The sequence below is a fragment of the Lissotriton helveticus genome, chromosome 9 (genome assembly GCF_964261635.1).
Source record: "Lissotriton helveticus chromosome 9, aLisHel1.1, whole genome shotgun sequence".
NCBI lineage: Eukaryota > Metazoa > Chordata > Amphibia > Caudata > Salamandridae > Lissotriton > Lissotriton helveticus.
Window position 1 is genome coordinate 614094992 of NC_136070.1, and position 21248 is coordinate 614116239.

A 21248-nucleotide genomic window follows, 5' to 3' on the forward strand; every position below is an offset into this window, starting at 1 on the left:
ACTCACCACGAGCGACTTGGCCGTGCCCACCACACCACTCCTGCCGCCACTTGCACCATTACATCATGGCCGCTACAATCTGGATGTCAATAGGGCCGGCTGGAAGGAAAGTTACCCGAACAGCAAAACACGGGGAACATTTTATTGCCTCTAATTATTTAATTTTCCCTCCCCCCATTTCGGCTATTTTTCAAAGCGCACATACATTGAGGCCCTTGTATCATCAAACAGTGATGCTCGATAGCCCCAGCAAACAGCGCACATCCACCACTATAATATGGCCGCCTCAATATCGGCTATAACCACGTGATCATGTTAAGTGGGCGGCGCCACGTCCCCGCACGCCGGGCCAGCTACCATGATAAAATACACCGACCGCCGAACTCATACATCTACTCGAGCTCGGCGGTGAAGGGTAGGTCTCCCCACGCGGCCACTGGCGATTAGAGGTGAGTGACAGCGCTCCAGGATAGGGAAGGATAGTTCATGCCTTGATCGACGAACACTCCAGTGTTCGTATTTCTTAACCCTGAAGGCGCCACAATTTTTGTTTCCCTCTAGCTACTTTGGGCTCATCCCTGATGTTCAGCCCCGCCGACCCCTCATGTGGCAATTAGTCTTTGACTATTAGGTAAGAAGGGCTTGCACGGATGCGATACCTCCGCAGCGCGGATGGAATCTGAGTGAATTGAATGATTGCCTGTTTACAGCCAAGCCACAATATAGTTAACGTTCTATAGGTGCCTCTACTACAAGCACTGTTTCTTGAAATAACTATGGATGAGCCCCACATCGCTCCAAGTATGCTGCATTTGCAACGTTGGTTTTAATTTTAATTTTATTTTCACTCCTTCACGCCATAGATCTATTCACGTCTATAGTGGTTGTGTGCACCTGACCACGCACGTTGCTCACTCCACTTTCCAGGCATGCAGTGGCTGTGTAATATAGTTCACAACACCGCCAGCATGCCACTACTTCTTTCAAACGCTGGCAAAAACGTGACCTTTGTGCTTTTGGTTTAATGAAAATTATGTCTTAACCATTGTGTTCTTATCTCTTCTCTCTATACATAGGCATAGGAGAATTTCCACTGAGGTAACATACACAACACATGACACTAGCATGTAGTGATTGTTTTTAAGTTTTCCCCTTTTCTCACTTTTTGTAAAGGTCCTGATGAATCGCGGGTGATTATCCCCTCTGCGAGAAACATGTCGACCACTTCCACTTCTAGTCTCCTCTAGGATCACTTGAATTAGCCTGTTGACACCTAGCGAGCTAGCCCCACCTTTTAATTGCAGCCAGGGGACCCCCAGAATAAAGTCAATTCCGGTACCCCTTGCTACATTTTAACTGCCCTATCATAAGCACTATACCACCTTGCCCACACACCCCCACTTCACCATAAGGCTGTTGGACAAAAAGATCTCCGCGAAAGAGCCCCTCTTTGAGGTGAGCCCGTCGGGGATTGCACCGCCTCCCCGACGAGGAGCAAACGCCGATGATGAAGCATGACACCCTTCTGGGTGTGTGAGGCAAACACGTCCAACAAAATGGATGCCCTGAGGTGCCACATCAACACCTCTGGTCACGCCAGCTAACAATTTTATATTTTCCCTTTCTCTTTATGAGGAACAGTTCAGCAACCCCCCTTTTTGCTTGTACAGTTCTAGACACGGACACAAGCTGTTACTGGACCTCCCACCCTTCTGTGTGGTTAATAGTGTCCGCTTGATCGATTGATCGCTTACCCTACCTCCCTTCCTGTTGATAAAAACTGTTAGAATAATAACATGCCGTCAAATCATTTGAGGCATGTTTGTTCTGTTATACTCTAGTAGCAGTGACGCTGGACTGCCTGACCCAGGTGATCAGTTTCAACATGGCTGACCAGACCTTTATTGAATGTCCCATTAGAACACTTTCTTGATTGGTTCCTTTATCTCTCCAGTAAAATCTTAACAAAAGGAAATGACAAATAAATTACATATGTATGTGCATTTTATTCAAAGTCAAAGTCAAATTTTTTTTGTTTATTTAGACCATTGATCTATAAACCACTGTTCATACTTTATCATATAAAACAACATATCACAACTTCATATTCTTAACAATAAAAGTCATATTATCCTAAAAGCATCGTTTAAAACAATTTGAGCATAAAATTCATTTTGGATTATAAAGCTATTCGCTGCTTTAAGCCTCCAGCCAGCCGGGGAACTTATAAACGCCCTGTATAAATCTCCCGATAGCTATCGCAATATCTAATTTTTCCATGACAACCAACAGCTCCCATGCTTGTGAACGCTCCTTAACATCATATTTTAAAAATATCGGGCGAAGGAACTGTTTACGCAAGTTTAAAAATATATAACAATCCAATAAAATATGCAAAATATTACATTTCGTTCCTATCTTGCAGACACATTTGCCATCAGGATGCGTTAAAACTGCTTTTATGGCACTATTTATAATTACCGGGTTAATACCTATTCTTAACTTAAGTACTTCTATTCTTAACCAACGATTTGGTAGTAAATCTATGTAGGGAAAGCTTAAGTCTTTTGCCCAACCTGTACTCATAAATTTTACAGAGTCTTTCTTTCTCAAATACTCTTGGTCTGTTGCCCTCGAAATTTCTTTACCCTGTACTTTAAGTACACTCTTTATTACATTAATTTGGAGTGTCTTTGGGTCAATAGTCACATTCAAGTGGTCACAAATGGCTAGGAGTTTTCTTCTTGTTGCCTTGGCCCATTTTAACTCACTGGTCTGAATTTCTATCATGCACCATTGTGACACCTTTGTGACTTCACCCTGCCCCAAACGATTCCAGAATCTGAGAAGACTTAGCTGCACCTGGACATTCCATGCAGTTAGGCCTACTTCCAATCTAATTGCCTGGATCATTGCTGAACTAGGGAGAGACAATAAAGATTTTAAACATTTCCCCTCCTCTTTATCCCAGGAGATTTTGCCATCAATACAGAGTACTTCCGCACCATATTGGAGTTGAGGGGGAATCATAGCCTTAAAAGCTGTCAAAAGAGGTTTGTGAGACATATCACCATAACTATGGTTGAATCTTTTCAGCCCACACACCGCTAAATGTGCTTTTAATTTCTGTGCCTCTAAATGGGTGCCCCACTTTAAGGACCATGTAAACCATATTCCGAGGTATTTATATTCACTTACAGTATCCAATTTGGTTTGGCCCAAAAACCAGCTAAACTTCGTACTTTTCTTCCCAAAGCACAAAACTTTTGTTTTGTCCATATTTACCGTAAGTCGCTTTACTGTACAATATTCATTAAAAACATTTAACTTTCTCTGCAGACCCACCTCAGTTTGGTCCATTATTACAAGGTCGTCCGCATACAGTAAACAGGACAAATGCCTACCAGTTATTTTTGGGCTTGCACCTCTGGCTGCGCCCAGGGTGCGAGGCAAGTCTGCTAAAAATATGGCAAAAAGAAGCGGGGCAAGAACGCAGCCTTGCCTCAAGCCATTGTTTATAGCAATCTCCGGTGTAAGGCCGCCAGAGGTGTCTTTAATTACCTGTGCCCAATTTTGGCTGTGCAGTTCCTGGATCACCTGCAGCAGGTCAGCAGGGGCCTCATAATTTCTCAATGTCTCCCACAAACAGTCCCTATCCACCAAATCAAAAGCTGCGCGAAAGTCCACAAAGCAGCAAAACAATTTGCCCTGCAGTTCCATGGACTTCCTCGCTACAGCCCACAATGCGAAGCAGTGGTCAATAGTTGAGTGTCCTTCCTTAAAGCCACCCTGCTGAATTGGAACTATATATTGTATTCTATAGTGCACACCTAGTCAAAAGGCAGCTGAGCATTGTAGATGGTCAAAGACAAGCATAAAGTCAACGAGTGATAGGAAAGGTAGCTGCGACTATATATGGTAAATGCATTGTGATGAACTGTTCTTTAAAGAACTGTGTCTTTAACCCTTTTTAGGTCTCGCCTAGACGAAAGCAAAGCGAAGCTTTGCTGTCTGGTGAGACAACTTATGTAGTTACTTTTGGGGGAATGTGGACAGCAGAGTTCCATGCGCTTTTCCTGGCCGAGATTTAACCTCGGGAGCGCGCACGTCGCCGTGCCTCACATTCCCATTCGCAAACAAAGCCTCACTCACACATGCGCACATACACAGCCATACACACACTGCATACACACACGCACCCCCCCTTAAGCAGACACACGCGCACACAGACAGACAGACAGACGCACGCACGCACACACACACTCAAACAAACACACACCCCTCCTCTCCCTCAACACACTCACCTGTTCTGGCGGTGCTCGGCGGCGGTTCTGCCTCTCGGGCGGCGGTAGCGCTTTGCGGGGCTCTCTCACCACATGAGAGCCCCACCTTCCCCATGCGCCCGGCCGCTCTTCACCCGGTCCCCCATCTCGGGACCGGGACTTAATCAGGAGCCTTCGTGGCTCCTCGGGCAGTAGTTTCTCTCTCCCTCTCTCGTCGCGATGGGGCGGGACTTCCGGTTGGGGCCGCGATGGGATTGGCCGGCTGCCCAACCGCTTCCGGGTCGTCGCAGGCAGCGCGGCGGCCCGGCGGGGACTTTAACAAACTCTAGTTTTTTTGTTGCTTGTGGGTTTAATCTCAGTGGGTTTTGAATACAGTCCGACATCTGCCTCGTTACAACCAATTTGGAACCCTGAGCAAACGAGAGTTTGCGCTCTGAATCTGGATAACGACGTGTGTAATGCTGCACTTTTTCACTGAGCAAATTTAGCAGGTAAAGCTGGTACTATCCGAGTATTGCCGCTACTGATGAGGTAAAACGGTGTGTATGTAAAGCGCGTTGATACCTACGGGTTATGCTAGCGCTATATAAAACGTTTTTTTTTTTTTTTAAACATTGCTGAATGAGTTCACACCCACCCCTAACTGGTTCTCCTTAATCTATTCCAAGGCCTCTGCAGTCCCTGGCTTTAGGTAGGATATTTTAAAATGTTGTCCGGATAGGCCAAGATCCAGGAAGTATGCGACTGTCTGAATCACATTCTGAGCACAAGACTGCAATTGAAACTCACTTTATTTAGAGTTAATAATACGAGATTTTAAAAGATAAAATTAAAAAGATACAGCATGTAAATAATATATATGAACACAATATGTACAGTCAAAGTTAGTATGGTTGCATGAAAACGTATAAATCTTGTTCTTCGTGAAAAAGTGCATAGTAATTGTTGGTATATGCAACAAGGCACCAGGGATTTAACAGCTCAAGCTGCGCATAGGAGGGGGGGGAGATATAATGCTCCAGAGGGCCCCATTCAGTCAAGACCACTTCATCACACTGAGCGGGGGTGGGAGGGCTTCATTTCGCTCTCGGTGCGAGTCACACAGTCTGCGTTGTTGGGCTAGAGCGGCAGGAAAACTCTATGGTGGCGAGAGCCAGAGTGTCCATGCTTCCTGATGCCTTGCAGTGATGCTCTCCAAGCCGTGGGTTGGGCTCCTAGGCCTGTGCCGAGCGGCGGTCTGTCCTGCTGCGCCTCTCGGTGGTGGCGCTCCCGGCTGGGACCACCGAAGGCCCTGATTTTATATTAAAAACAGAGCGTTGGACTGTACCATTTACCACTGAAAGGCAACATTTCTCTCCATGTGTTCCCATACCTGGCGTGCCACGCAGTTTGGTGCTTACTTTCCCTCCATGTTAAATAACAGTGGATGTTTCAGTACCCAGGCTAATGTGCTGCATAGCAAAATACATATAAGGTCCCAAAGGCGAGACCGATTGCATTGCAAATGCTTGTTCTCAATTGGAGCAGTGTTGAGACAGTCCAGGTGGATATGGGAATGGTTTTCCAAACCCTGGGTTCATAGATGGAAAGGCCTGTAGCCTTATTTTTTTCTTTTTTAACACGTCTTAATCTGCAGTCTGATGGTGTCCTGGCTGCGGATATGCCGAGGACGGCCAGGGATGCTGAGCTTGTCTGCAAGATGATTGGGGGTGATGGCTGTGATGGCTTTGGAAAGGATACAGCTGATTTTAGATGTTGTGGGGGCAGTAAGAGAGGGCTGATGGAGTTCTATAAGGATGGGGTTGATTTGATCGTATTTCTTCAGGCCCTTGATGAAAAATGTATGGTGTGTAGGATGCAAGTGTGGAGTCTGGGAGGCCATGGAGAAGGGTCTTGCCACCACCCAGATGCAAAAGTACGAGGCCTTAAACAGCAGTACTGAAATTGTTTTCAAAAAGATACAGGTTCACTATCTTTAGAAGATAGAGCTGGTGCCAGCCTGTCTTTTATTTTTGTATCAATGTGTTCCTTGAGGGTGTTGTTGATGTCCAGGGTGAATCCAAGTGACTTGGCATTTGGTGAAAGTTGGGGTGTGAAGCTGTCAAGGTCCATTTCATTGGGCCATGTTTGTACTGTTCCTTGTTCTTGGCAAAAGAAAGGAACTCTCTTGTGGTGGGTTTGAGTTTCAGATAGGTGTAGGTCATCCACATCTGGATGATGTGCTAGCAGCATTTGAGGCATTGCATGTCTAAAATAGACTTTCAAGTAGAACTGTGTATCATTGGCATATTAGTGAATCTTGATGCTGTTGTCTGTGAATATTGCATCAAGCAGTGTTATGTAGAGGTTGACAATGACAGAAAGCAATATAGAACCCTGGGGAAAGGCAATGAGAATACTAGGAAGGGCCTGCAGATGTAGCCACATTTCTGTGATGGAGCTAATGTCCGGGTTGAGGGAGGACAGAAGGTCCCATAGTTCGAGAGAGTGTTTGGGTATTGTTCTGGTGTTACAGTATAAATCTCTGATTGTTGTAGATTTATCGTATTGGGTGGAGTGAGACCCTAGTGAATTCTGGTGGTATGCACTACTCCAACTCCAACCTGTTATCAGAAGACTTATTCACCCCCACAGTACTCTCATACTCATTACAGTCCCATCCTGTGCAAGAGAAGCCACAACTAGGGCAGGAGAGCTTGTTAGGTGGACATAAATTATTGCAAGGTGTAGTTCAAAGCTTCCCATAAGGGGACCTGCCTCTAATCAAACGTAATTCCTACCCGCACTAGTTAAGCCTATGTCACATGATGGGATTGCTGGAAAAATGGTCTCCACAGTTTCACTTTCTAGTTGCCAGTAAGAGAATGAGATGGCGTCTAGTCCGTTATGGCTTTGAGATCTCAGCCCTCCGAATCAACTTAGCTCAAGTCTTACTTCACAGGACAGGAGAAAACTTTAAAGGGAATGTTTGTTTTCATGTCAGCAGGAGCATCTTAAAGTACAGGTGTTGGTGCTGCCCATTGAATATTCCAGTGTGCTTCTTCTCTGGTTTAACCGCACTACTAAAAAAAAAAAAAAGCATTGGTAAAGGCTAAGAGGACTCACTATTTTTTAAGAAGCAATGGCATTCACATTTTCATGCCCATCAAAAACTGAAATTGGCACTTTCCTGATGCAGGTTGCAGTCCTGTAGACTGTTACTAGAAGTCCCACGAGTTACACACTAGTACAGCCTGCAGTACGTAAAGCCCGCACTAGAGATACCATAGGCATAACTTGGCTAATTTTTTACTAAATTGGCAGATCATGGCAGGTGTAAGATACATGTATTACAGAGGTGGGTTAGGTATGGTGCCTAGGGTTGGCAGGGTTTTGTTGGTAGACTAGCTATGGAATGCAGGCTATTCATGGTAGATAGGTATGGCTGCATAGGATAGGAATGGTAGTTATGATACGGTAAGTATTATAGGTAGGTATGAAATGAAAGGTTGGATATGATAGGCAGGTACATATGGTAGGTACATATTGTAGGTAAGTTTGGTAGGTGGGTATGATTGAAAGGTATGATAGGTTAGATATGGATAGCAGGTATATAGGTACGTAGGGAAGAGGATGTGGCCTAACTGCCAGGGTGGTCGACCTCAAATCTGGGGAACCGGGTTCAAGTCTCGGCAACGATGCTCAACATCCTGTGATTCTGGGCAAAACACTTAATCATCCTGTGCCTACCAAGAATAAATGTGTCCGTCTGTAACGCAACTGGTGCTCATGTAAAGTGCTCTGATACCCGATACCTTCGGGTCGAGTTTGTGCTATATAAAACTCCAGGGGGAAAAAGTAGATATGGTTGATAGGTTTGGTAAGTATGGCAGGTAAGTACTCCAAGTAGGTGTGGTAGATTTGATAGTTTAGGAATGGAGGTAGGTACATCAGGTAGGTAGATATGGTAATGTATCTATCGTTGGTATTGTAGGTCACGTGTAGTAGATCGGTTTTGGAGGTAGATACTGTTAGTAAGTAGGGTAGTTTAGGTATAGTAGGATAGGTATGTAGGATATATTAACATTTGTATCTGACATTTAAAGGTTTGTGCTATGAAAACAATCTCTAGACTTCTTGCTGGCAGCTGAGTGCAGTGTACTCGAGAAGCACAAACACACACTGCTAGGACGGATTGTTAATAATCAAGCACACTTTCTTCTTTTTTTTTTTTGTAAAACAATTTTTATTGCAGAGACATTGTCAAATATACTGTATAAACATCATCAAGAACTCCAGTACAACTGCAGGCACTGCCCAATTATCGTTTGTACACACAGCCTTTCGACCCACATCCCGGAGGCTGGGCGGCGGTCAATCTTGTAGTGTGGTGCAGTTAGTACCCGTAGAAACAGCTCATCTGTACAATGTTCTCCGCTTTTATTTCCAAGCACACTTTCTTCTTACAGATGGTTTTTATGTGTGTAGGTGTTTTTCCTTCTTCACATTAATATTATTGTTGATGTTGATGTTACTATTATTATTATTTTAAAAGGGCCTCTTGGCTGATCAAATTACATTAGCAGAAAGATCAGTGTTAATTTTAAAATTGAGACAGAAGATGACGTTTTCGTTGTAAGCGATTAACTTAAAAGTCCTAAGCACTAAAATATGACATAGTTGATACTTTTTTACAAAGGACTGGTGTTTTAGTTATTCTTTAAGAAAAGCAATGCGCACATCTTTACTTTGTGAAGAGAAATTGATTTAAGTCCTAAAACATGTTACCATGACAGCAAACTAAAACAAACAAAAGCGCAAAGGCGATCAGTGAATGTCGGTGTGACTTTATTTTATGACAGGCTTAGGCACCCAAACATGAAACAGTAAAGACATGTCACAAATGAAAGTGTCAATGTTCCTTCAAAGTAAAACTGGGTACCAATTCATGTTGCATCTGCAGTGTAACAAAAGGACATCTTGATCCGATCTAAAAATGTAATAGGAACACAAATGGGACAATGTAATCATCCTCACAATGCCTACACCTTGACGGACAACCTATACGAGCAGTGGCAAACCACGAAAAACAAATGAAAGCCAATGGTTAATGATGGGCGATCTCTCTCTCTCTCTCTCTCTCTCTCTCTCTCTCTCTCTCACTTTCTCTGTCTCCCTCCCTCCATCCCCAGGCCCGGACTGGCTGTAGCGGGCACCGGGCAATCCCCCGGTGCGCCGCACGGGTGGGGGCCGGTTTTGGGCCCCTGGGGGCCGATTTTGTTACAGGGCCGTTTTTGCAGCATAGCTGCAAAATCAGCCCTGTAACAAAATCGGCCGAAAACCGCCCCCCGCAAAGTGCTCGGCGGCACCTTCAACCCCCCACAGGGGGAGGGGAGCCAGCTGAGCACTTTGCCAGGGCCGGTTTTGGTTCCCAGTCCGGCCCTGTCCATCCCTCACTCCCTACCTCACCTGGGGGACATGTTATTGACAGCGCAGTGTACTCGTACTTTTTATATTTCGAATGGTTTCTACACTCATATATTTGCGATTTGGGCTCAATGTCCGCGGACTCGATAATTCTCGCCTCGGTGCCTACTCTAATCATAGAGTCCCACTCTGCAACTCTGGGCAATTGCTTGCTTAATCTCCACAACGGCCCCAAGAGCTCTGGGATGCCTGGCTTCACCTTGGGGGTGCCCTGGAGGGGGCATCTCACAGGGAAAGCCAGGAAGGGTTCCACAGCGGTATGAGTACAGCACCAGGACGCCCCGAGATGGGGCAGCAGTGCGCTTTACAAGTATGCACACATTTACACACACATTTACATGAAGTACAGAGAGATCCTGCACATTCCCCTATTCACATGATTTAGAATCCAGGGCTGCAGGTTCAAAGATCAAAATGAGAAACTGTGGCTATGTTAAAAATAAAAGTTGTTTTGGGAATGCATTTATGAGCAACTGGCACACTACCAGATTACAAGTTTCCTTCTCCTACAAAAAGAAAATGTACCTTCCAGCATTCTGCAGTAGGGACTCTCGAGAACAAATATTAGTAGGACATCTCCGCATTTTCCCAAGTCTAAAATCCAGGGCGGTCTAAGTAAAAATAGGATGGATGGAAGGTATGATAAGGTTTAAGAACTAAGCATACTTATATTTTCCCCTATAAAAACATAAAAATACAAGGGGGGGTATGTGCCCTTTTGTCTCTCCTATTGCAATATTTTCCTACGTCCTGAAAAAGAGACGAGAGAGTGAAGTCAATCAATCAATCAAGGCATTTGTAGAGCGCACTACTTACCCGTGAGGGTCTCAAGGCACTAAGGGGTGGGGAAGCTGCTACTGTTCGAAAAGCCAGGTCTTGAGGAGTCTTCTGAAGGTCAGTAAGTGACCATCTGTGTTTTTACCCTTCTCCAGTGCCCATCACAGCATTTTTATTCTGCCATTCTGTGTCTAATGCTTCAAGTAGCTAATCAAAAAACAAAAATCAACAAATGCAGCCCTCTTCTTTCAGGGCTGAAAAGTATGAAGCAAGTTTTAAAATATGAAAGGTTTCACTGCATCCTCTGGTTACAGAGTCATCAGGGTTCAATGCCTGGTAATATTTCTCTGTGTTTTTCACTGCCCTGAGGTGGGTGGTGAAAGGAGGGTTGGTCTAAAAAAATCCCTTCTGTCAATCACAGGTACATACGCCTGTGGTTTGAGTATTGCTAGTCTAAGGTGAAACCCAACTTACCCGACTTAGCGCCTGATTCACAAGGGGCATCCACACTCGTGGCTGAGGCCCCAAGGCAGGACTGGCCATACCGGGCATCGGGCATTTCCCCAGGAGGCTGGAGGGGTGGGAAGCTGGTTCAAATACAGGGGGCCGGTTTTGAAGCAGTGCTGCAATATCGACCCCCAGTAACAGAATCAGCAGGACTGTCCAGCATAACGACTCTCACTGCAGAGTTCCTTGTATACCCAGCAGTTTTCAGGCAACATTAAAAGGGTCAAGATTGATATATCTGGTGGTTTATCTTCCTGCAGGAGAGAGATTGGAGTTTTAGCTATTGGTAGTTTTGACTCCTCTAATGTAATGCAGAGGGTTAATATGGCTGCTGCAAAGGACGTGTACCATGCAGATCACAGAACCGTATTTGAAATGCATAGCTCAGTGGGTTACTGGTTTTGTCACAGATCCTTCAGTTATTTGCAATTCATAACTTACAATCGTAATCAGTGGCGTCACTAGGGGGGTGCGGACCGCACCAGGTGACACCATCACCTGGGGTGACACCAATCACCCACCGGGTGATTGGTGTCACCCCAGGTGATCGTGGTTAGTGGGGCAACACAGCTGCGGCTCACTGACGCTGCGAGCCCGGACGAAGCTAAGGGGATGGGTGGGTGGCGCTGCGGCAGCAGCCTAGAGTTGACTGACAGCCTGCAGTTAGGCCCAAGGTAGCGTAGCAGCAAATAGTGCGCATGTTCCATTTTCTGGGCTGAGACCGAGGGTTGCTTCATGCAGCAACCCCCGGTCTCCTATGGGCAGGTAGTGGTATCCCTGCTTTAGCAATGGCAGCGTTGTGATTGGCGCAGGGGAGGGCGGGAGGCTGCTTGAAGCCTGCTTCGCTACCTGTTGGAAAACGCGGCAGCCCAGGACAGGTCAGAAGCGTTGAGGCGGTGCGGAGCGGGACTAGCCGGTAAGGTAAGTTTTTTAAATTATAACAACCCCCCCCCCTCACCCCCCCCCCCCCCCGCCACGACCCCTACTACCATGCCATTGCACTTCAGTGTCGACAATGATGTAGGAATGTTAGGCAGTGAGTGCTTTAAATCATTTTGCTACTCCTCCCTTTCCTTCACACATTTACCAGTACACACCGCTCTGCCTATCTTTCCCTCCATTTAATTTGCATGAAGGGGATCTGAAATAAAAAGCTCTTGTTTATTATTTAGCAAGCCCATGGAGTAAGTCTTGAGTGGGTGACACCTTTACCCGCACTGGGTGACACCATCCCTAGTGACGCCTCTGATCATAATAAATCGAGCACGGTGAGCTATGACGTGCCATCAAAGACCTGTATGCAAAATGCATGGTACAAGTTCGAAAGTTTTTATTTTCCCCAGTCAACCATTATCCTAATGTTGGTAAAATGGGTTTGTTTGGGTAGAATTACTTTTTCATTAGTAAATCCAAACACTGTGTATTGTTTTGAATCCTGAGTCTGTGCTTCCCCAGACCAAGCACTCTTAAAAAATGCTTACCAGTATGGATGACATGTAAATCCTACACCTGTATTCCCTTTTGTCTTATGTAACATTTTCTAACTACTGTTTTGTACATGTATGATTCACTGTCTCTGTGTGTGTGCATGATGCAAAGTGCTCTGACTCCCTACACTGGTATGAGAGGCGCTACAAAACAAATGAAATACATGTGAGAGGGGCTATGGTGAGATGAGGGGCACTATTGGAGGGTGATAGTTAGGAAATTGTTGAAGAGACCCCAACAAGGTTGTCATATCCTGGTGCACTGTAAGGTTATCCTTTACTGTGCTCTAAAATCTAATACAAGTGAATATCTAATGAAAATGTGTGGTAGAATGTACTGTTTTTGCAATTTTGTTTGACAAATTTTCTTGAGGAGAGAAATCCTCCAACCCCCACACCCCCAATCCCCATTTATGATGGTCAGGCTCGTTTGCTGTGCTCGCTACGCACAGTACTGGGGCTGGCCTGACAACATTTGTCAGAGCTGCTTTAGGTTCCCAGTTTGGCCCTGGGAGGCCCCACAGTTGTGGGGGGAGTCTCCGCACTCAGGGCGGAATCTCCATAATGAGATTTCTCACTGTGGAGATTCCGCCCCGAGAGCGCTGACTTCCCAGTGACTGCAGGGCCTCCGTCACGAGTGCGGAGATTCCGCCCGAGTGCGCTGACTCCCCAGTGACTGCAGAGCCTCCGTCACGAGTGCGGAGATTCCACCCGTGTGCGCTGACTCCCCGGTGACTGCAGGGCCTCCGTCACGAGTGCGGAGATTCCGCCCGAGTGCGCTGACTCCCCCGTGCCTGCAGGACCTCCGCCATGAATCACTAACTCCCCACCTGAAGATAGACCACTTCTGATACTGGCCCAAAACTACTCCCTAAAGCTTCCCACTAGGATTGCCACCTTTCAAAGGGAATGATACTGGCCAGTTGTTCGTGTTTTAAGAGCCCAGACGTGATACTTAAATAGAGTTTATATAAAATCCTCTGTATTAATTTGTAACGTAACTTTTCTGTTTTTGTTTACTTTGGTTATCAGTCTGGGATCCTTAAGGTCGATTTAAAGGTTTAAAGAGGCTTTCTTCTGAAATTTGCTGTTTGAAATATGTACTGATAGGGGGTTAAATTCCTGTCTTAGGTGATTGTCATAATTTTTGTAACCAGTCATGCAGGTAGAAGACCGGCCACGTGGCCGCCCTACCATTGGGCAGCAGGAGATAGAGGCCTGGAAGTAAATTGTCCACATCTCATGTTCAACTCTTAAAAATAAATATGCAAGGTGACGTATAGGTTTCAATATGTACACCATTAGGTACAGCATGCACAAACTGGTTGTGTCTAGACCAATTTATATATTACGCCTCATTTCAACCATCTTGATCATATTTATTTTGACTGTCTGAAAGCTAAGCGGGTGAGCAGAACTTGTTGGGATTCGAATCTGTGAACGCCATGCACATAGTTAGGACCACTGGAACTAAGTGATTATGCGGCCCTGGTGCATTCCGTATAATTATGGATTTGCCACATAATCCATCTGCTGCACACTATTTTTTTTTTGATTCAAGCTCAAATAGATCAAAAGTTATGAAAAACTTGGCAACATATTCCCGCACAGTGGAAAGCTCTTCTCAAAAGTTGGTCATCTTTCAGTTGTTAATTGCTGCGTTTAGTTGTTAAACTAGCAATAAAGAGGTGATTTTTTTGCCTAGTGTTAACAACATTGATGCTCTGTTGACTTTTGACTTCAGTTTTTTAAAGTTTGGTTTTCATGCACAGATTGATAGTTTCTAATTTAAATTTTTTCCAGGCAGTGAAAGTAAAGGAGAAGGAAAAACCTCCGAAATCCCAGGCTCCCCCTCCAGTCCAGCAGCCCCTGTCAGCAGAGGAAGCCAGCAACGCCGAGCGGGCGGTAGGAATGGGCTACTTCCTTTTACCCACTCTGGGCCAGGAGGGGGCGGGCTTTTGGGCCGGAAGAGGCAACAGATGGCGGGAAACTGATCAGCAAGAGGCTGCAGGCGAGGCATTCCGGCCGGCAGGGCTTCCTGAGCGTAATCAGGGGCGGAAATTGACTTGGCCGAGAGTGCAGGGCTGGGAATATTGTTGTTCATTTTTGGCAATCAAATGTCACCACTCACCAGAGTCTTTCTGGCCTTAGGGGAATGGGAACATTTTTTTCACAAGCTGGAGCTGCTGGGGCTGAGTCAGTTGCATGCCAGGCAGTGCCTGACGTGTTCTGCCATTGCCTTTTAGATGCCTGGAGTACCAGGAGATTTGTCATATTTCCTGTACACCAATCGCCTTTAAGTGTCAAAATATTACAGATAATGAGAATTTCTGTCTGAGAAAGTGGATGCCACGAAACAGTGCAATCACCAGAAAAATGTGAGCTTAAATGTCACTTGGCCCCATGTCATGCAGATGACTTTTAGTCAGGTCTGCTTTTTCAACCAATAGCAATATGTGCGGCAGAGCTTACAGGCTAATAGTTTAAGACAATCAAATTAAAACAGCAAGTCCCAGAACACTTTAGGCTAGTAGCTGAGAGACTAAGGCTGGCTAAAAACCGCAATCTTGACATTGGACCTTTTGACATCTATTTGTGAGTCTCCAATCCAATCCCAGAGTGCTTCCCAGTTCCATGCTGAGTAACTCGTCCAATCCAGGATTTATTCTTTGCATTCTGTAATTTGTAGTCCTGTTGATCCTGATACGGGAGCCGGAGTACAAGACCTAGAACGCAAAGACGAAGCTTAGAAAGCTTGGCAAGGATGAGCTACTCACACGTGGACCTGGGAAACTTGAAGCTCAATGAATCAGGAATGCCATTGATATAAAATCCAGGAAAAATGATATATTTCCAGTGAAAATGTAGACATTTTATCACATAGATCAGATGTGAGATTTCACCCGAGAAACTGCCAGAAGCCGTGTGTATGCTACCCAAGGAGCTTCGTAGCCAAATAGCAGAATGAGATGGTGTTTGTCTGGTTTTGTCAGGGTTTACCAGCACTTTGAGGTTTACAAACTCCGAGGTAACTTGCAATATCCTATTTACGTGCAGTATTTAAATCCTGCGGTACATAATGTTTTGCCCTTTAGAATGTGTAGGCAAGATGGGGGTAGATTCTTGCTTCCCTGCAGGGGGATGACTATCACCAGTGCAGAAGGTAGGGGATGCCTGCAAAAGCATCCCAAAATATGGATGGTTGGAATTCATAAAGAGGCAGTGGGGTAATCCAGGCTATTCTTCTTACAATGGGACACATTTCTCCAGCGTAGCACCATTTCCTATTTCCACCTTTGGCGCTGCTGATATGAAATGTTTTGAACTAATGTATAGGACTTAGTAACAAGTGTGCAATCTGAGCTTTCTTTTGGTGTACTACTGGTGTATTGCTTGTCTTGTTGCTGGCAGCTTGTCACTTTGTATATCTAGAACTACCACTAAAATTGTTTCTTAATAACAATAATAATAATAGAAAATAGTACAGCAGAAGCTGTGGCACTGAGGCCAAGGAGTGTGAGGAGCCCATTAAAATCCAAATGTGTCTGTTTTTACTACCCAACCAGGGGTTCGGCCTGCTTAATTGCATTAGTGCCCATTGCATTCTTTCTATGTCACTGCTCATGGGTATTAAACCTCAGCAGTGCTATATGTAGCTTACAACAGCAGAATAGCTATGTCATTTTCTTATTACAGATGACAGTAAGAAATTGGGTTAATTGTTGGGGTGGGTAACTCTCCACTCATGGAATATCACACCCATGGTCAGGGTTAACCCTTAAAGTCACTAAATGAACTTGAGCATGTGTCAGTTACATCAACCTGGTTCATCTCGGTCAAAGATATTACTTTCCGACTTAGTCTTTTAAGTTCCAATCCACGAAAGGAGTGCACTTCTTATGCGCCCAAGGACCTGAAGTGAGGCAATTAGAGACTCACAATGCAGGGCGAGGCCAACAGCAGGGTCCTGTCCAGGTCCAGTTGCCACTGGTCAGATGGGTACTTCCATGAAAAGGTCTCTTCAGCTTGTCTCCCAGTAGCCATAGAGGAGGTTACCCAATTGACCCTTGGGGTTCACTTCTTTTTTCTTGGTACAAGAGGGACCAGGTCTAGTCCTTGAGGGCTCCTCTCAAATTACAGAAGGTAGGTCCAGTCCTCCTCTGATCTTCCTCAGGTCCACAAAGTGTTCTGAAGTGGGAGCTTTGGGTGCTATATTTATGCCTGGCAGTACATAGTGTGTGGTAATGACTCCTGGGCATTCCCTAACCAATGGGGTAAAAGTTCCCAGGGGTACCTCCTACCCACTTTTTCCGCAAAACCTGTTTGCCTTGCTGCAAACAGGCCCACAATGCCATGTGGAGGTCAATTTTCAAGATGGCGTAAGCCTTCAGCCACACTAGACTTAGGCTACGAGGCCTGGGGAGAGTGCAGGGGTCTCCAACATTTACAGCAATAGGGCTACTTATGTTCAATGAAAATCATCCTGAGCTACTAATAATATTAGTGCCATGCACATAAGAAAAGATTTTATTAGTGACCACCCTATGCAAGATTACCAGCCGTGATCACCACAGGGCAGGATTACCAGCAGTAATGTAAAAAATGCTTTTTAAACGTTGAATGCCTCTACAGGGTTAATACATAATAGCCACATCTGCAATGCCTTTGGACCAAGGTAATAATACTAACTTAATATTATTACTCATAAATCCACCAATATCAGTTTTAAATATTGTATGGAAGTTAGTGGTTTTGAAAAAAACACAAATTTTCATGTTGAATACTCACTTTTCAACGCTGATATACATATATTCATTCAGCCAAGCAAAAGCTCCTAGATTAAGGGCTGGGCTGCACACAGGAGAGCTACTCACAGGTTGCTGGTGAGCTACTCGTTGGAGAAGCCTGCCGGGTGTGCTCCCACATCTCACACTAAAATCCATTTTGAGGCAGCCGCTGTACCCACAGCAAACACAGAGACAGAAGTCAGGTAGGACAAAAGCTGGGTCCTCCAGCAACCAGTCAGTGGATACACAATAATTGTCTTGGCATCATGTTCTCTCCCTTTGAAGTGTTACATGTGGTTCTACAGACCTGCCAAGCAGGATTTGACACTATGGTGTCAAAAAGGATGCCACAGCCCCACCCTGCTTATTATGTGGAGTTTGAGGAACCATCTCTACCCATTCAGGTCAGCCCTGGGATTCATTTTATAACTTTTTCACATCTATTCAAGGCTGAGCACAGGCTGAGAGCTGGCAGAGACTTATGCTAATCAGCCTTCTGACATTTGAACCAGGTAAAGAATAACTTTACTTTTCAAAAAGTTACTTTCCCTTAATATTTATCACAAAACTGACTTCGCCATTGAATTGGATTTTTAATAACTATTAAAAATAGGGCTTTCATTATTTTTCTAGCTGGTCCTTTCCCAGAGATACAGTGTTAGTATTTTAATCTGTTCTCTGATCTTCTACATAGAACAGCTAGGCCTGCCACAGTGAAAATAGTTTTTAGGGCCTTGTCACTGTAAGGACATGTTAACTTTAAATTTCTACATGCTCTGTTTTCAAATACCATGTACCCTGCTTTGTGGGCTATAAGGCCTATATAAGGAGGACTAATATTTAAAATGAAGGTTTTTACCTTTCAAAGGTGTTAATTTTAACAGGGCGCGGTGCATGTTTGGCATTGTCAGGTTATAATGGTAGGCCTGAAGCCATGTTTGCACTGCCGCTATAGTGGACGGCACAGTATGAGCTGCAGACCACTAGTGGTATTTAATTTGTCAGCCATGGGTACATTTTGTATCATATACGAGGGACTCAAAGGCAAGGAAAATGTACCAATTAGGAGTATGCAATTCAACCATGTTTAAGGGGTCATTCCTGGTTATCAGGGGTAAACCCATCAAAAATGTAGGGCCCAGCAAAAGGTGAAGAATCCAGGTAAGCATGCAAAAAAGGCAGATTTCCTACAGGGACCAACGATGTCACAACTAGAGTGTAAGAAGGAATTTAGAGACAGGCGTTTGGAAAAGGATTTCAGGCTTACAAGCATTATATATGGAATAACATACCCCCTTCCATACATCATAAGGATATTGGATGTCACTGTTCTGTGACCATGTAGAGGAACGAGGCCGAAGCCTGGTCATGGAACCCCGGTGTAGGTCCAATAGGGATGGGAGGTGGCTTCTGCCAGTCCTTCATTTTTCTTTGCATTCTCTTACTTGTATTTTTGCTTTGCCCTATACCCTTTCCAAATTGAAGAAAACAAGTACGACCAAGCAAAGCAGAAAAAAATGCATCAGTGCGCTATGCACCCCTGTCAAAGGACGAGATATGCCTACGACAGCAGAAGCTGGGTAGTCATGTTGGCACTCCATAAGTAGGTAACCCAAACACACAGCTAGCATTGACTTCTCACCCAAAAACCACAATGCATTCTGGGACTTGTAGTTTCACGTTCATCATTACAAGTATGCGTTTCGTGCAAGGTTCTTTCTGCTGGATAAAAGCGAAGACTGTAGTGACTGAACGTCAACATGACATTGGTCCGCTTGCCTAGAGTTCCCCAAAACATCTTCTAGACCAGAGAGACTTTGCCCGCTGTGTTTTTTCTCTGTGTGTAGAATAAAAAATGTCTGTGTGAAAGAGCGCGCAGTGGAATCAGCTCTCGGCATCAGTCAGCGAGGCCCCGCATTCCCTTCCTCGCCTCGGCAATGAGCATCACCTTATTTAGCAATGTTCTGCATTTTTATGTGCCTCGGTTGCTTATCATTCCAGGGGGATTTAGCATGAAAAGATGAGGAAAGACTAAAAAGTCCCATGCGGCCTTGATTATTGTATTCTTGGAAAGAGATGCCGGTGTCGCCTGCTGCAGCTTTTGTTTATGTGCTGTCTGTTGGCGCCCTCTTCAGGGCGGAGAATGCTTTGCTGACAAACCCTGTCGTTCTTTCCTAGGCGCAGAAGGAAAAACTGCACGCGGAGCTAAAACAAGTGCTGCAGCTGAAAGGACAGAATCAGAGGAGAAGTTTACAGCCGTCTGACGCCGAGATGGAACCTAAACAATCAGAAACAGGGGTACTGTTTCCTTGAAATATACGGATCATGTCGTATTTCTGATAGTGATGCTCTGTAGGTCATGGCAGCCCTACAGAGCTGTAGGAACCCTAATGCATGTTCATGGAATAGAAAATTCTTTTTTTTTTTAATAGAAAATTCTTTATTGTGTAGTTAATTAAAACCACTACAATATTCAAAAGCTTAAAATATATTTGTTCATGGGGAATGAAGCCACACACCCAGTTAGGCCTACAGTCTGTGGCGTTGGTTAAGGTACCTTCCTTCATACCCAACTTTATACAGGTAATGTGTTCTGGTCCCAGTAGTCCCACACATACTGTCGCAGAGGTAAATATTTGAAAAGCAGCTGTTCGCATATATTGCGAAAAAGAGGTAACGGCATCAGTGCGCGCGCGCTTGCACGCAAACGTTCACACACACGCACCGGCCCACATACCTATATCATCATCATCATCTTAAAACTTTATGTTGGCCATAAAAGCACAGATAAAAATGCTATACATTACATTCAACTCATAAAAAGTAACCATTGCTCTGGATAGGGGACCAGATTATTAATACAAAATTCCAATTGTATTTACATAGCGAGATCATCTCTCCAACTCATCAGCCTCAACGTGCCATAGACTAACCCATGAGTATATGAGCCATAAAATACTTGTGCAATATACGTGCAGCATAAGGCCTTTACATTAGTCAGGCACTAGGGTTTAATAAGGTGCATATATTCTGAAAAAGAGGTAAAGGCAGGACTTTAAGTGCAATGAAAAAACTGGGGGGGGGTCACTCGAAGAGGCATGGCCAATGTAATTAAGGGCGTGGCTTAAAAAACATGTAAGCTAAAATCTATGCTTAGCATAGTGTGCTGCCCCTCTAGTATTTTGCTGCTTCTGTCAATGCATCCAGATATATGATACAACATACCTACAAGTCAGGACTGTTGACTTTGTCAATGGGTGTTAGTTGCGTAAGATAAATAAGCAACAACTAGGGCTTAAATATTATTGAAAAATCTTCCACTTAAAGCCCTGGTGATACCACACAGTGTTGCAGCTCCAGAGTTTAAAAAAGGGAAGAGAAATCCAGAGAGAAAGTGACTTTCTTTAAAGGATTTCCCTTCCCCTAGACCGCTCACCTGGCATTAAGCCATGCCGTAACTTCTAGTGAGAAGTGAGCAGTGTGAGCACGTGCCTGCTGTACCTGGAGTCCGGAGAAAAAAAACGGCCCGCCTGTGCCAGGGCACAAAACAGATCCTGATAGAGACCCGTTTCGAGGCCCCCTTTAAAAAACTGCCGGTGCTCAGCACCAGTGAGACCCGGCCTACTTAAAGCCCTGGGTAACGGCATCAGTGCGCGCTCGCTCATACGCGCACATTCACACACACACACACACACACACCCACATACCTATACAGAGGACAAGCCATTGAGTGTGTACTTACTACCCCATAATATTGGAGTAGTTTATACATCCAACCAGAGAAACACCCACTTTAACTGACAGAGGTGTAGATTTCAGACCCAGCTGGGTACCTGAAAGCATACATTGCGACCGTCTTTGGAGCCCAGTTGTACAGACATCCTGTGACAGCGGTGCACGCCTAGAGTCAGAGGCTCCACTTCCTGTGACAGTGGTGCACA

At 44.9% G+C, this 21248-nt stretch overlaps 1 protein-coding gene across 1 annotated transcript in view; it reads left to right on the forward strand.

The window, feature by feature from the left end:
- The window catches only part of PRX (periaxin), a 280710-nt gene that overhangs the window by 209990 nt on the left and 49472 nt on the right, over positions 1-21248 (forward strand). Inside the window, exons 3-4 of the mRNA XM_078660654.1 lie at positions 14324-14425; positions 19486-19605. Of these exons, the coding sequence (XP_078516780.1) occupies positions 19579-19605 (27 nt within the window). The 5' untranslated portion in view covers positions 14324-14425; positions 19486-19578. The remainder of the gene's footprint in view (positions 1-14323; positions 14426-19485; positions 19606-21248) is intronic.